At 49.8% G+C, this 17293-nt stretch overlaps 1 protein-coding gene across 1 annotated transcript in view; it reads left to right on the top strand.

The window, feature by feature from the left end:
* Positions 1–1378: 1378 nt before the first annotated feature.
* glmp (glycosylated lysosomal membrane protein) overlaps positions 1379–17293 on the top strand; it is a 30981-nt gene continuing 15066 nt past the window's right edge. Inside the window, exons 1-4 of the mRNA XM_059980233.1 lie at positions 1379–1535; positions 8236–8502; positions 9354–9551; positions 12160–12378. Coding sequence (XP_059836216.1) covers positions 1404–1535; positions 8236–8502; positions 9354–9551; positions 12160–12378 — 816 coding nt within the window. The 5' untranslated portion in view covers positions 1379–1403. The remainder of the gene's footprint in view (positions 1536–8235; positions 8503–9353; positions 9552–12159; positions 12379–17293) is intronic.

Genomic DNA, 17293 nt, shown 5'->3' on the forward strand with positions numbered 1-17293 from the left:
GCAATGGGAGGAAGAATGGCCTATCCTTGTAGCTCAAGTCCTCTGGTTCTCAGAACATGCTTGTGAATCTTTATTGTGTAATAACAACCTTACCAAAATTGAGCAACTGGAACTGCACACAGTATTTCAAAACTGGTCTCGCCAATGTCTTGTACCCAGAATCAGGTTTATTGTTACTTTCCTATGATGTGAAATTTGTTTTTCAGCAGCGATACAGTGCAAGGATATAAACTTGTACATTTCAAAATAAATAATGCAAAAAGGAATGAGATAGCTTGTGAGTTTGTAGATACTACATGCCCTTCAGCCCATTTAATCCTGCTCTTCTTGCCCTTGCCTACATGCACCTAGTCCATAGCCCTCCATACCTCTGCCATCCATGTACCTATCCAAACTTCTCTTAAGTGTTACCATTTCCGAGACTGGTCTCACGAATCTCTTGTAGCCAAGTGAACTGAGAACGAGTTGCCCCTGGTATTGCTTCCCCTACATTGGTGAGCTACAATTTAGATGTGGGGGGGGGGGAAGCTTCATCAAGCACCTATTCTAATGCAAAGGTGGAATCTTCCTGTGCCCATCCATTTTAATTCTACTTCATCCTCACTCTGACATGTTGGTCCATGGCCTCATCTACTGCCATGATGGACTGCATCTCAGGTTAAAGTGGAATACCTCATTTTGTCTGGGTAGCTTCAAGTAATTTCTCCCTCATTTTTTTTCCATTCCCCTCACCACTTCTCAACTACCTGTCACTTTCATGATTCCCTGCCTCCTCCCCTTTCTCTTATGGCCCACTCTCCTATTGGGTTCCTCTTTCAACTCAAAAGGTGCCTCTTCCTCCAGTCACCTCCCAACGTTTTACTTCATTCCTCTCGGACCACCCACCTCTTATTTACGTGGTCTCACTTATCACCTGCCATCTTGTACTTCTCTCTCCACCTGTGTTTCTATATACATTATATGGTTATATACATGTATATAGTTAAATGACAATAAACTTGACTTATTCTGGCTTCTTCCCCCCCCCCCTTTTCCTGTGCTGATGAACAGCCTAGGCCTGAAACGTTGATTGCTCATTCCATTACTGCCTCCTGTTATGAGTAGTCTGTTTCTCGGGCGAAATGTCAAATACTAGAGGACAGAGCTTTAAAGTGTGAAGTGGGGGAATTTTTATTTAACAGTGGTAGGTGCCTACAACACACTGCTAGTGGTGGTGCTGGAAGCAGATTAGATAGTGGATTGGATCATATGCAGACAGATAGGATAAGTTTCATTTGGTATCGTTGTCGTTACAGAGATTGTGGCCCAAGAGCCTCTTCCTGTACTATATTGGTCTAACAAGCGCTGACTAGTGGGTTAAATTGAACGTTCCCTGGCCAGTCCCTTTAAGAGTGGGCGGAGCTATGCCTGGAAGGGGCGGAAGTCAGCTGATGGGCCCTGTTACAGAAATGGCGTCGGTATGGTTGCAGCTTGCGTTCTGGCTGCTCGCCTTGGGATCGGGCTCGCTGTCGCTCGATGAGTCCTACCGCAGACAGGTAAAGGGTGTTTCCACGGTCCACGCTGTGCCCGCGATGTAAAGAGAAAGTTTGTGTCGTGTGACCTGCAGTTCGCAATTATTTAATTCGTCTGCCTGTCCACTCCGTCACCGGTCTCTTTACTAGGGTTGGCGTGAGTCTGTGTCTCCACTACTTTACTACGGAATTCCCCGCTCCTGTGCACCAGGTACTGGCTTGTTGCTGGATGTGATCCTGTGTGTCCCCGTCAAGGGGAGGTGGGCAGGGAAACATGAGATACCCAGCACTGCCGCCTGGTAGGGAGATTGGAGCCAGCATTTATCGCCTGGTCGCCCAGTCGCTCCCGAGAAGGGGTGATGGTCGTGAGTTGCGGTCCTTGAGGTGTAAATGTTACGGAGGGAGTACCAGGGTTTTGACCCAATGGTGGTGAGGAACGGCGACGTATTCCCGTGTCAGCACTTGGATGTAATTACTGAGGCTTTATAATGTTGGTCAGACCGCGCTTGGAGAGTATTGTGAGCAGTTTTGGGCCCTATTTTTAAGGATCAGCTAGCATTGGAGAGGGTCCCAAGGAGGTTCACAAAAATTAATCTTAGGAATGAAAGGGTTAACATGGGCTGATAACGTCAATATTTTCAATATTTTAAGTTTGACAGTTTACGTTGCTACATATCTACAGTGGGAGATACTCAGTTGCCACTTTATTAGCTACACTTGTACATCTGCTCGTTAATAATATCTCATCAGCCAATCACGTGGCAGCAACTCAATGCATAAAAGCATGCAGACATGCTCAAGAGGTTCAGTTGTTGTTCGGACCAAACATCAGATTGGGGAAGTGACTTTGACTATGAAATGATCGTTGGTGCCAGATGGGGTGGTTTGAGTATCTCAGAAACTGCTGATCTGGGATTTTCACACACAACAGTCTCTAGAGTTTACAGAGAGTTGTGTTTAAAAAAAAAACATCCAGGGAGTGGCAGTTCTGTGGGTGAAAACACCTCGTTAATGAGAGAGGTTGAAGGAGACTGGCCAGGATGGTTCAATCTGACAGGAAGGCAACAGTAACTCAAACAACCATGCGTTACAGAGAGCATCTCTGAATGCACAACACATTAAACCTTAAAGTGGATGGGCTACAGCAGCAGAAAATCATGGACATACACTCAGTGGCCACTTTATTAGGTACAGGAGATACTGAATATAGTATCCACTGAACGTAAATATCTACGGTGGGAAACATCTGAATGATCTGACACATTACTAAGTAAACCACACAGATGGTCTATAAGCTGTGGATAGAGATCCTAGACACCGATTTAATGCATCAGGGCTGACTCGCTGAATTTGCAACTATCCGAATTATTGATCAGTCATACCTGTGACATGTTTGATGTGCTAAGTGACAACATCAGAATGGTCTGCAAACTTCATTGAACTCAGTCACAATGGTGCAAAACAACTTAGTTTGATGAGGGCTAACCATATTGTCTAAAATTTGGCTGGTGCATACGGGGGGACATCCTGTGGTCTCTTCACTTTGGTAGCACAGTTAGCATAATGTTTTACAGTGCTTATAAAAGTGCCTCTGGTAGGTAGTGGTTATTCAAATAGTTTTCAGAGCCACTGACTCAGTTCAATTCCCATTGTTGTCTGTAAGGAGTTTGTGCGTACTCCCTGAGACTCTGTGGATTTCCTCTGGATGTTGACCCAAGCCTTACAGGTTAGGGTTAATTAAATGTTGGAGACTTGTGGGCTGCCGTCAGCACATCCTCGGAATCCGTTGGTCATTGGTCATGTAAAAGGTGCATTTCATTGCATGTTTCAAGGAACCAATGACAAAGCTGACCTAATCTCTCTAAAACAATAGACCAGTAGGTTGTGGTCTGTCAAAAAAAAAGCTGTTTGCAAAGTTGTCCTCCTAACTTTAAACTCATTACTGTGTGAAATTTACATTAACAACTGAAGACTGGTTCTCGTTTGAAAGAATATCTGCTATATTCACAGGATATCAAAACTCTCGAGTTATATCTATGGGGCGGGGTGAGCCAGCACCACTGGAAATATTCCTTCCTGCCAGTGTGGGGAAAGCAAAGTCTCAGTAGCCTTAGGAATGAGCAGTATTCCCCCCCCCCACCCACTGTAAACCCGAGGCTGTCCCAGATCCTGGACACTCATTGCCCTGTTCTCCTGTGGCTCCCTGGCACCGGCTCAGGCAGGAGGAAGGGATTCCATTGTCTCAGTTCTGTGGTCGGCATTAGAACGGATCTGAAACAGGGAAGTTTTGTTTTAAACTACAAAAGTAGTACTGCTGACTAACAGATCAGTGAGATAATGTTAACACATCAATATCTCAGACTTGACCCCGGCAAAGTCACGAGGCATGGGATCTGGGTAAACTTGGCTGCATGGATTCAGAATTGGCTTGCCCGCCGGCGGAAGACGGAGGGCGGTTGTAGATGGAGCCTGGACATTGGTGACCAGTGATCATTAAACTGTAGTGGAGAAAGCTTCTAGAGAACGTAAGAGCTGGGATGGTATGTTGTAACTGGCAGGGCAGTGTAGCAGTTAGCATAACGCTTTTAAGGCGATCTAGGTTCGATTCCCGCTGTTGACTGTAGGGAATTCGTACGTTTTCCCGAGTGTGAGTTCCCCCCTCGTTCCAATGGGTAAGGGTTAGTAAGTTGTGGGCGTGCTATGTTGGCACTGGAACTTGCAGGCTGCCCCCTGCACAACCTCGGACTGTAATGGTGCATTTCACTGTATCGGGTAATGTGTCACAGTGTCGATGAGACCTATAAAGCTCATATCTTGAAAGGCTCCACGGCGATAAGGGAGGTGAGTACTGACCTTTGGCATGGTGGTAAACAAGACTGGATAAGTGGGCCTTAGCACAGTGATGTGATAACGAGAGAGCAGTTTAGCAGAAGTTGGGAGATTCAGTCATCATTGCAGAAGGGTTCAAGGTGCCGAGACAAGATAAGGTATCACTTTTCCAGATTACATTGCGCACAATGGACTGAAAATTCAGGAGTGACCCTCAGAAATATTTGTACACACAGGCTAAAGGGTTTGGGCCTCCACCCAAGTGAAATTCAGGTTTCAAATGTATTTGCTGGTAATTTTTGGGATGCGGGGGTTGTCTGGAATTGCTACTCTCCTGTGAGAGGGTTGAAACAGTGTGGTCTTTCTGGTGAAGGTTCTCCCATGGTGCTGTTGGGGAGGGTGCTCCAGGGTTTAGATCCCGTGTCCATACGATAAAGGAATGGAATTAGGCCATTCGGACTATCGACTCTGCTCTGCCATTCCATCGTGGCTCATTTATTATCCCTCTCAACCTTATTATCCCAACTAACCAAGAGCCTATCAACTTTTGCTCTAAATTACCCCATAACTTTGCCTCTACAGCCATCTGTGGCAACAAATTCCACAGATTTGCCACCCTCTGGATAACTAAATTCCTCCACATGTCTGCACATGCGCCCTCTGGTCCTAGACTCAACCACTACAGGAAAGATCCCCTCCACATCCACTGTTTTTCAATATTCAGTGGGTTTCCAAACTCGGGCAAGTGTATGCCCAGAGCAGCCAAACAATGTGATGGTGAAGGAACTGTGAGGTATTTCCAAGTGGATTGCAGTCTGGTTAGGGTAGAGAGCATTCCGCACAGGAACAGGCCACTCGGCCCATCATGTATGTGCCTAATTAAACTGACCCCTTCTGCCTGCATAAGGTCCATACCCCTCCATTCCCTGCCTGTTCATGTTCCCTTACACACCGCTATTCTCTTTGCTTTCAGCACCCCTGGCCGCAGGTACCATGGCATGGTAGCATAGCAGGTAGCACAGTAGCTTTATGGTGCCAGTGATCACCGAAACACCAATGCCCAGGAAATGGAAAGCCTACACAAAGTGGTGCATACAGCCCAGTCCATTACAGGCAAAATGTTCCCCCTCCCCCCTGCCTCACCCCCTGCAATACGCACAAAAATGAAGAAGCCATTGATAAAGTATGTAAAAGGGTTAACACATTAGTTAAACAACAGCAGCCTGTTTTTTCTGAAAGAAACCGCTGATGATCAACATGTGCTAAGCCACGCTGAGCCATATTTCTTCTTGGAGTTAGACAGTGTTTCAAGGTCCTTGTTTCTTTGTGCAGTCGTGCGCAGAGATAAGACCGCTCAAACCTGTTCTGTAATTTGTCTCTCAGTACTGTCAAGCAATAGATAAGCCTGGCTCCAGCTTGGTATGTGTGAGGGTATCTGAACAAATATATCTCTTCTGTCAAGGGAATTGTGAGTTGTTTGGTGAACTGTTTGAGTGACTAACTGAGTAAGCCCTGAGGGCTTTGAATAAGTTAGTATTTATACGGTCTCTGAGTGACTTTATCTGGATTTGACTTCCACACCATCATCAAGGACCCCCACCATCCAGGCCATGCCCTCTTCTCACTGCTACCATTGTGCAGAAGGTACTGATCCCTTAGGTCCCATGCCACCAGGTTCAGGAGCAGTTAGTACTCCTCAACCATCAGTCTCCTGAACCAGCACCTCAACTCTCAACTGATCCCACAACCTTGACTCACCTTCAACGATTCTACAACTCGTATTCTCACTATTATTTATATTTTTTATTTGCAAAATTTGTCTTTTGCTCATTGGTTGTTTGTCAGTTTTTGTTTATGTATAGTTTTTCATACAATCTATTGTATTTCTTTATTTTTCAGTAAATGCCTGTCAGAAAATGAATCTTGAGGTTGTGTCTGGTACTTTGATAATAAGCTTACTTTGACTTTTTGATTTGATTCTGGCCGTTATCTGTAAGGAGTTTGTACATTCTCTGCATGACCACGTGGGTTTCCTCCAGGTGCTGCATCGCGCTGCCATCTTCTTTTCATGGGCCAAACACAGGCAACAGGGATGAGCAGGGAGAAATATTTCTGTGCTGTATTGGTCTCTGACACAAGAATCTCTTCCGCGCTCTCTCCACATCCTTCCTGTAATGGGGAGATCAGAACCTCGCGCGCTACTCCCAAGTGCAGCAATATTCTATTGCATCAGGACTTGCTGACTCTGTGTTCACTGTTCCACCTTCAACGGGCGATCAGGTCACGTTGCCACTTCCAGGAGCTGTGGACCTGGACCCCAAGGTTCCGCCGTACCTGTCTGCTGCCTTTGCCAGACTGGGTGGTGCTCTCAGAGTGGGGTGGGCGGGCAACTCCCGTACCCCCTGGGGTAACTGTAGGGGGAAGTTGATCTGATCAGCTGCCGGTTCTCTGTGATGTGGAGCGATGGAGCTGACAATAGATTTGTATCCCATCGACTGGCTGTGGCTTCCCCTGACATTCTCCCGGTGTTTGAACTGTGGGTTGTGCACTGGGCTTGGCTGGATTTGGAGAGACTCCCTCTCTACGCCCAAGTGCCAATTATAAATTTACCAGTGACAGAAGGCAGAATTTCAGATGGTGGTGAAGAGGTATATAGGCACGAGATAGCTCGGCTGGCTGAGTGGTGTCGTTGCAACCTCCTTACACCCCTTGTCAGTAAATCCAAGGAACTGGTTAGTGGACTTCTGGAAGGGGAGATCGAGGGAAAACACACTGGTCCTCACTGAGGGATCGGCAGTGGAGAGGGTGAGCAGCTTCAAGTTCCTGGGTGTCAACATCTTTGAAGATCTATCCTGGGCCCAACGTACTGATGCAATTATGAAGAAAGTGCACCAGTGGTTATATATCATTTGGAGTTTGAGGAGGTATGCCACTAAAGATTCTGGATGTACCATGGAGAGCATTCAACTAGCTGCATCACTGTCTGGTGCGGAGGGGCCATTGCACGGGATTGGAAAAATCTGCAGAAAGTTAGAAACTCCAACTGGACCACAACCTTGCCCAGCATTGAAGATATCTTCAAAGAGCACGTTTCAAAAAGGTGGCATCTGTCATTAAAGACCCTCACCATCCAGGACATGGCCTCTTCTCATAGCTACCATCAAGGAGGAGGGACAGGAGTCTGAAGGTATACTTTACTTTATAGTCACCAAACAATTGATACTAGAGCGCACAATCATCACAGCAATATTTGATTCTGCGCTTCACGCTCCCTGAAGCACAAATCAAATTAAATATAATAACAATTTAAATTATAAATCATAATTAGAAAATAGAAAACGGAAAGTATGGTAGTGCAAGTCAGGTCCAGATATTTGGAAGGTACGGCCCAGATCCGGGTCAGGATCTGTTCAGCAGTCTTATCACAGTCTGGAAAGAAGCTGTTCCCAAATCTGGCCGTATGAATCTTCAAGCTCCTGAACCTTCTCCCGGAGGGAAGTGGGACAAAAAGTGTGTTGGCTGGGTGGGTCGTGTCCTTGATTATCCTGGCAACACTGCTCCGACAGTGTGTGGTGTAAAGCGAGTCCAAGGATGGAAGATTGGTTTGTGTGATGTGCTGGGCTACGTTCACGCAATAATTCAGGAACAGCTTCTGCCCTTCTGCCGTCGGATTTCGGATTGGACAACAAACCCACAAGCACAGCCTCACTATTTTGCACTCTAATTATTTTATTTAATTGTAAGCTATAGTATTTTGTTGCACCATTATTTACTTTTAAAATGTATTCTTTTTGTAACATATTTTTTATATCTTGCACTGTGCCTGTGCTGCAAATCAACAAGTTTTGTGACGTATGTCAGTGCTGATAAGCTTGGTTCTGACTGTTTCCCACAGGTCACCTTCGAATACAATCCCGGGTGGGACAGCTCCATGCCGGCAGCTCCCAATGTGCTCCATATCCGGGCCCTGGGTCCCAGCGACACCATCCACTACCTCTGGAGCTCGCTCGGAGCCCCCACTGTCCTGCAGGTCTACAGCAGCAGCCCCAACAGCACCCTACACGTCGACTGGAGCCGGCTACAGCTCCCGGACCCCGCAGGCGCCATCCGCATCGAGCCCGCCGAGGCCGTGGTCTACTCCACCGCTGTCATCTTCTCGCGGGTGAGTCAGGTAACCCGGTCCGGAGGGGCAGCCCTGCTCGGGATTCCATCTCCCTTTCACCAATGGGATGTCCACACCAGAGAGCATTGCAGCACAGTTCAGGCAACGTGGCCCACAAAGCTGTACCTACTCTAGGATCACTCTGACCCTTCCCTCCCACACAGCCCTCCATTTTTCTATCATCCACGTTCCTATCTAAGAGCTTCTTAAATGCCCCTAATGTATCTGCCTCTAGCAAGGTGTTTTAAAGAATCTGAGTTTTAAAGAAAATCAATTGCCTCTGACATCCCTCCCTTTGCTTCCCTCCAAACATTTTTAAAATAATGCTGCTTTGCGCTGGGCGTTTCTGCTGTGCGGGGACAGTTCACAGGTGAGCAGGAGAGAGAGAGGAAGCAGACTGGGGATTGCAAATTGAGGGGAGGGGGCAGAAATGATCAGAAGCTGGGGAAATCGATGTTCGCACCATTGGGTTGGGTGCTACCCTGACAGGGTACGAGGTGTTGTTCCTACAACCTGAGTGTGGCCACGCTGTGGCGGTAAAGGAGGCCATGGGCTGAGGTGTCAGAATGGGAGTGGGAAGTGGAACTGAAATGGGTGGCCGATGGGAAACGTTGCCTTTTGCAGCAGCCAGAGTGCGGGTTCTCCACCCGTCTGCATTGAGTCTCGCCGATGTGGAAGTGGTGGGCTGGGGGGGGGTTGGATTGCCTTTGACGTAGTGAGGAGTGGTTCTGCCCGCCGGAGGCCAGACCCCACTGGGGGATGTCCTGCATCGGCCAAAGAGGTGGGGCGGGTCTGCGCTGTGTGCGAGGATTCGGGGATCGGCCGTGGTGAAACCTCCCTCTGTCCCCCAGCTCCTGGAGTACGATGACGAGAACGATACTGCTGATATGTCCCAGGTGCCGGCCGACAGAATCTACCCCCCCTACCAACTGCAGGACTTCACCTGGGCGGACGCCAATGCCACTCTGAACCAGACTACGCTGACCGCGCAGCTCCAGGGCTGCAACGCTACTGGGACCCCCTTCGTCAACGGCACCATCACCTTCCGGGTAGGTAGGCTCACTCCCCGCAGAGCTGTGGGGGTGGGGCGATTCCCTGTGATACCGGGGGGGCGGGGGTTAGTCTGGTACCCTCCCCCTTCCCCTCCTTCACCCGCTCCAAAACCCCTTCTGTCTACACAGCTTTACACAGAGTGAAACTCCCTCCACACCGTCCCATCACACACTCCCGGGGTCAGACACAGAGTGAAGCTCCCTCCACACCGTCCCATCACACACTCCCGGGGTCAGACACAGAGTGAAGCTCCCTCCACACCGTCCCATCACACACTCCCGGGGTCAGACACAGAGTGAAACTCCCTCCACACCGTCCCATCACACACTCCCGGGGTCAGACACAGAGTGAAGCTCCCTCCACACCGTCCCATCACACACTCCCGGGGTCAGACACAGAGTGAAACTCCCTCCACACCGTCCCATCACACACTCCCAGGGTCAGACACAGAGTGAAACTCCCTCTGCACCGTCCCATCACACACTCCCGGGGTCAGACACAGAGTGAAACTCCCTCTACACCGTCCCATCACACACTCCCGGGGTCAGACACAGAGTGAAGCTCCCTCCACACCGTCCCATCACACACTCCCGGGGTCAGACACAGAGTGAAACTCCCTCCACACCGTCCCATCACACACTCCCGGGGTCAGACACAGAGTGAAGCTCCCTCCACACTGTCCCATCACACACTCCCGGGGTCAGACACAGAGTGAGGCTCCCTCTACACCGTCCCATCACACACTCCTGGGGTCAGACACAGAGTGAAGCTCCCTCTACACCGTCCCATCACACACTCCCGGGGTCAGGTACAGAGTGGATCTCCCTCCACACTGTCCCATCACACACTCCCGGGGTCAGACACAGAGTGAAACTCCCTCCACATCGTCCCATCACACACCCCGGGGGTCAGACACAGAGTGAAACTCCCTCCACACCGTCCCATCACACACTCCCGGGGTCAGACACAGAGTGAAACTCCCTCTGCACCGTCCCATCACACACTCCCAGAGTCAGACACAGAGTGAAGCTCCCTCCACACCGTCCCATCACACACTCCCGGGGTCAGACACAGAGTGAAACACCGTCCCATCACACACTCCCGGGGTCAGACACAGAGTGAAACTCCCTCCACACCGTCCCATCACACACTCCCGGGGTCAGACACAGAGTGAAACTCCCTCTGCACCGTCCCATCACACACTCCCGGGGTCAGACACAGAGTGAAACTCCCTCTGCACCGTCCCATCACACACTCCCAGAGTCAGACACAGAGTGAAGCTCCCTCCACACCGTCCCATCACACACTCCCGGGGTCAGACACAGAGTGAAACACCGTCCCATCACACACTCCCGGGGTCAGACACAGAGTGAAACTCCCTCCACACCGTCCCATCACACACTCCCGGGGTCAGACACAGAGTGAAACTCCCTCTGCACCGTCCCATCACACACTCCCAGGGTCAGACACAGAGTGAATCTCCCTCCACACCGTCCCATCACACACTCCCGGGGTCAGACACAGAATGAAACTCCCTCCACACCGTCCCATCACACACTCCCAGGGTCAGACACAGAGTGAAGCTCCCTCTGCACCGTCCCATCACACACTCCCGGGGTCACAGTCACCTCTGCCTTCTGAGGTCCTTTGGAATATGCAGGCCTCTCCTTCACCTGGTCTACCAGTCTGTTGCCAGTATAATCGTCTACGTGGTGGTGTGTTGGGCAATGGCATCAACACGGGTGATGACAACAGGCTCAAAAAACTGATTAGGAAGGTTGGCTCTGTTATGGGAGTCAAACTAGACACACCGGAGGTTGTGTAGAACACCCTCCAGGCTGTGTCTGACCCCGGGAGTGTGTGATGGGACGGTGTGGAGGGAGTTTCACTCTGTGTCTGACCCCGGGAGTGTGTGATGGGACGGTGTAGAGGGAGTTTCACTCTGTATCTGACCCCGGGAGTGTGTGATGGGACGGTGTGGAAGGAGTTTCACTCTGTGTCTGACCCCGGGAGTGTGTGATGGGACGGTGTGGAGGGAGTTACACTCTGTGTCTGACCCCGGGAGTGTGTGATGGGACGGTGTAGAGGGAGTTTCACTCTGAGTCTGACCCTGGGTGTGTGTGATGGGACTGTGTGGAGGGAGTTTCACTCTGTGTCTGACCCCGGGAGTGTGTGATGGGACGGTGTAGAGGGAGTTTCACTCTGTGTCTGACCCCGGGAGTGTGTGATGGGACGGTGTAGAGGGAGTTTCACTCTGTGTCTGACCCTGGGAGTGTGTGATGGGACTGTGTGGAGGCAGCTTCACTCTGTGTCTGACCCCGGGAGTGTGTGATGAGACGGTGTAGAGGGAGCTTCACACTGTGTCTGACCCCAGGAGTGTGTGATGGGACGGTGTAGAGGGAGCTTCACTCTGTGTCTGACCCCGGGAGTGTGTGATGGGATGGTGTAGAGGGAGCTTCACTCTGTGTCTGACCCCGGGAGTGAGTGATGGGACGGTGTGGAGGGAGTTTCACTCTGTGTCTGACCCCAGGGGGTGTGATGGGACGGTGTGAGGATGCTAACTGCTCCACGTTCTGCTTATCGCTGACCCTGCTTTCTCACCAGATTACAGCATTCGAGGGTGCTGGCCGTGACGCTGACCTCCCTCGTCTGTTCCACACGGCCAACACCTCGAAGCTGGAGTTTGTCATCGAGGGACTGCAGCCGCGAGGCAATCGGTCACGGTTTGGCTTGGAGCTGATGGTGCTCGAGGAGGCAGGGACTCAGCGGTCAATGAGGGTCAGCAAAACCATCGATGATGAGTACACGCCGAGCATTTTCAAGGTACACGGGGGCTGCTCCATCCCCGGGGATGTGGCCAGGGTCGGGTCGTGGAGAGTATCTTATTCCTCCTGTTCTCCCTCTATCAGCCCGATGTATAAACTTCATTTTCAGATCTAGAATCCTACATAAAGGTACAATAGCCAAGGGGTTGTTATCATGGGTGACGTCAACTTCCCTACAATAGACTGGGGTCTCTTTAGAAACATAGAAATCCTACAGCACAATACAGGCCCTTCTGCCCACAAAGATGTGCCGAACATGTCCCTACCTTAGAAATTACCTGGGCTTACCCACAGCCCTCTACTTTTCTAAGCTCCAGGAGTCTCTTAAAAGATCCTATCATATCCGCCTCCACCACCATTGCCGGCAGCCCGTTCCACGCACTCACCACTCAGAGTAAAACAAAAACTTGCCTCTGAGATCTGCTCTGTACCTACTTCCAAGCACCTTAAAACTGTGCCCCCTCGTGTCAGCCACTTCAGCCCTGGGAAAAGCAAGGATGTTATGTTGAGTCTTTAAGGAGTGTTTCCAAATCACTGTATAGTTTATACACCCACCAGGTACAGGAATGAAACCTGACATGGTCTTCTGCTGTTGTGGCCCATCTACGGCACGGTTCGACGTGTTGTACGTTCAGAGATGCTCTTCTGCACACCAGCGTTGTAACACGTGGCTGTTTCAGTTACTGACGCCTTCCTGTCAGTCTGAACCAGTCTGGCCATTCTCCTCCAACCTCTCACAAGTTGTTTTCACCCACAGAACTGCCCCTCACTGGATGTGTTTTTTTTTTGTTTTTCGCACTATTCTCTGTAAACTCTAGAGACTGGTGTCTGTGAAAATCCCAGGAGATCAGCAGTTTCTGAGATACTCAAACCACCCCATCTGGCACCAGTGTTCATTCCATGGTCAAAGTCACTTGCCACTTCAGATGTTTGATCAGGACAACAAGTGACCATGTCTGCATGCTTGTATACATTTTATCACCGGTGATGTATCTTCTCTCTCATCTGCTCATATCCCTTCATAACCTGACCAATCAAGAATCTATCAATCTCTGACTTAAATGACTGGGCTTCCACAGTTGCCTGTGGAGAAGAATTTCTGCAAATTCACCACTCCCTGGCGAAAAAAATTCCTCCTCATCTCCGTTCTAAAATGACACCCCTCAATTCTGAGGCTGTGCCTTCTGGTCTTAGACTCCCCCATTGTTACATGTCATTGTAACAGTCAGGGTGTGAGGTGTTTCATTGTAACAGTCAGGGTGTGAGGTGTTTCAGTGTCACAGTCAGGGTGTGAGGTGTTTCAGTGTAACAGTCAGGGTGTGAGGTGTTTCAGTGTCACAGTCAGGGTGTGAGGTGTTTCGGTGTCACAGTCAGGGTGTGAGGTGTTTCATTGGCACAGTCAGGGTGTGAGGTGTTTCATTGTAACAGTCAGGGTGTGAGGTGTTTCATTGTCACAGTCAGGGTGTGAGGTGTTTCATTGTAACAGTCAGGGTGTGAGGTGTTTCATTGTAACAGTCAGGGTGTGAGGTGTCTCAGTGTCACAGTCAGGGTGTGAGGTGTCTCAGTGTCACAATCGGGGTGTGAGGTGTTTCAGTGTCACAATCGGGGTGTGAGGTGTTTCAGTGTCACAGTCAGGGTGTGAGGTGTTTCAGTGTCACAATCGGGGTGTGAGGTGTTTCAGTGTCACAGTCAGGGTGTGAGGTGTTTCAGTGTCACAGTCAGGGTGTGAGGTGTCTCAGTGTCACAGTCAGGGTGTGAGGTGTTTCAGTGTCACAATCGGGGTGTGAGGTGTTTCAGTGTCACAATCGGGGTGTGAGGTGTTTCAGTGTCACAATCGGGGTGTGAGGTGTCTCAGTGTCACAGTCAGGGTGTGAGGTGTTTCAGTGTCACAATCGGGGTGTGAGGTGTTTCAGTGTCACAGTCAGGGTGTGAGGTGTTTCAGTGTCACAGTCAGGGTGTGAGGTGTCTCATTGTAACAGTCAGGGTGTGAGGTATTTCATTGTAACAGTCAGGGTGTGAGGTGTTTCATTGTAACAGTCAGGGTGTGAGGTGTTTCAGTGTCACAATCGGGGTGTGAGGTGTCTCATTGTAACAGTCAGGGTGTGAGGTGTTTCAGTGTCACAGTCAGGGTGTGAGGTGTTTCAGTGTCACAGTCAGGGTGTGAGGTGTTTCAGTGTCACAGTCAGGGTGTGAGGTGTTTCAGTGTCACAGTCAGGGTGTGAGGTGTTTCAGTGTCACAGTCAGGGTGTGAGGTGTTTCAGTGTCACAGTCAGGGTGTGAGGTGTTTCAGTGTCACAGTCAGGGTGTGAGGTGTCTCAGTGTCACAGTCAGGGTGTGAGGTGTTTCAGTGTCACAGTCAGGGTGTGAGGTGTCTCAGTGTCACAGTCAGGGTGTGAGGTGTTTCAGTGTCACAATCGGGGTGTGAGGTGTTTCAGTGTCACAGTCAGGGTGTGAGGTGTTTCAGTGTCACAGTCAGGGTGTGAGGTGTCTCATTGTAACAGTCAGGGTGTGAGGTATTTCATTGTAACAGTCAGGGTGTGAGGTGTTTCATTGTAACAGTCAGGGTGTGAGGTATTTCATTGTAACAGTCAGGGTGTGAGGTGTTTCATTGTCACAGTCAGGGTGTGAGGTATTTCATTGTAACAGTCAGAGTGTGAGGTGTTTCATTGTAACAGTCAGGGTGTGAGGTATTTCATTGTAACAGTCAGGGTGTGAGGTGTTTCATTGTAACAGTCAGGGTGTGAGGTGTTTCATTGTAACAGTCAGAGTGTGAGGTGTTTCATTGTCACAATCGGGGTGTGAGGTGTTTCAGTGTCACAGTCAGGGTGTGAGGTGTTTCAGTGTCACAGTCAGGGTGTGAGGTGTTTCAGTGTCACAGTCAGGGTGTGAGGTGTTTCATTGTCACAGTCAGGGTGTGAGGTGTCTCATTGTCACAGTCAGGGTGTGAGGTGTTTCATTGTAACAGTCAGGGTGTGAGGTGTTTCAGTGTCACAGTCAGGGTGTGAGATGTTTCATTGTCACAGTCAGGGTGTGAGGTGTTTCATTGTCACAGTCAGGGTGTGAGGTGTTTCAGTGTCACAGTCAGGGTGTGAGGTGTTTCGGTGTCACAGTCAGGGTGTGAGGTGTTTCGGTGTCACAGTCAGGGTGTGAGGTGTTTCAGTGTCACAGTCAGGGTGTGAGGTGTTTCATTGTCACAGTCAGGGTGTGAGGTGTCTCAGTGTCACAGTCAGGGTGTGAGGTGTTTCGGTGTCACAGTCAGGGTGTGAGGTGTTTCAGTGTCACAGTCAGGGTGTGAGGTGTTTCATCGTCACAGTCAGGGTGTGAGGTGTTTCGGTGTCACAGTCAGGGTGTGAGGTGTTTCAGTGTCACAGTCAGGGTGTGAGGTGTTTCATCGTCACAGTCAGGGTGTGAGGTGTCTCAGTGTCACAGTCAGGGTGTGAGGTGTTTCATTGTCACAGTCAGGGTGTGAGGTGTTTCATCGTCACAGTCAGGGTGTGAGGTGTTTCAGTGTCTCAGTCAGGGTGTGAGGTGTCTTAGTGTCACGGTCAGAGTGTGAGGTGTTTCTTTGTCACGGTCAGGGTGTGAGGTGTTTCAGTGTCACAGTCAGGGTGTGAGGTGTCTCAGTGTCACAGTCAGAATGTGAGTTGTTTCATTGTCACAGTCAGAGTGTGAGGTGTTTCAGTGTCACAGTCGGGGTGTGAGGTGTTTCAGTGTCACAGTCGGGGTGTGAGGTGTTTCAGTGTCACAGTCGGGGTGTGAGGTGTTTCAGTGTCACAATCAGAGTGTGAGGTGTTTCATTGTCACAGTCAGGGTGTGAGGTGTTTCATTGTCACAGTCAGATTGTGAGGTGTTTCATCGTCACAGTCAGGGTGTGAGGTGTTTCATTGTCACAGTCAGATTGTGAGGTGTTTCATCGTCACAGTCAGGGTTTGAGGTGTTTCATTGTTACAGTCAGGGTGTGAGGTGTTTCATTGTAACAGTCAGGGTGTGAGGTATTTCATTCTTACAGTGAGGGTGTGAGGGGTTTCAGTGTCACAGTCAGGGTGTGAGGGGTTTCATTGTCACAGTCAGGGTGTGAGGTGTTTCATTGTCACAGTCAGGGTGTGAGGTGTTTCATTCTTACAGTGAGGGTGTGAGGGGTTTCAGTGTCACAGTCAGGGTGTGAGGTGTTTCGGTGTCACAGTCAGGGTGTGAGGTGTTTCGGTGTCACAGTCAGGGTGTGAGGTGTTTCATTGTCACAGTCAGGGTGTGAGGTGTTTCAGTGTCACAGTCAGGGTGTGAGGTGTTTCATCGTCACAGTCAGGGTGTGAGGTGTCTCAGTGTCACAGTCAGGGTGTGAGGTGTTTCATTGTCACAGTCAGGGTGTGAGGTGTCTCATTGTCACAGTCAGGGTGTGAGGTGTCTCAGTGTCACAGTCAGGGTGTGAGGTGTTTCATCATCACAGTCAGGGTGTGAGGTGTTTCATTGTCACAGTCAGGGTGTGAGGTGTCTCAGTGTCACAGTCAGGGTGTGAGGTGTTTCATCGTCACAGTCAGGGTGTGAGGTGTTTCATTGTCACAGTCAGGGTGTGAGGTGTCTCAGTGTCACAGTCAGGGTGTGAGGTGTCTTAGTGTCACAGTCAGGGTGTGAGGTGTTTCAGTGTCACAGTCAGGGTGTGAGGTGTCTCAGTGTCACAGTCAGGGTGTGAGGTGTCTCATTGTAACAGTCAGGGTGTGAGGTGTTTCAGTGTCACAGTCAGGGTGTGAGGTGTCTCAGTGTCACAGTCAGGGTTTGAGGTGTTTCATTGTTACAGTGAGGGTGTGAGGTGTTTCATTGTAACAGTCAGGGTGTGAGGTATTTCATTCTTACAGTGAGGGTGTGAGGGGTTTCAGTGTCACAGTCAGGGTGTGAGGTGTTTCATTGTCACAGTCAGG

This window comes from Hypanus sabinus, chromosome 9 (assembly GCF_030144855.1).
Source record: "Hypanus sabinus isolate sHypSab1 chromosome 9, sHypSab1.hap1, whole genome shotgun sequence".
NCBI classification, from domain to species: domain Eukaryota; kingdom Metazoa; phylum Chordata; class Chondrichthyes; order Myliobatiformes; family Dasyatidae; genus Hypanus; species Hypanus sabinus.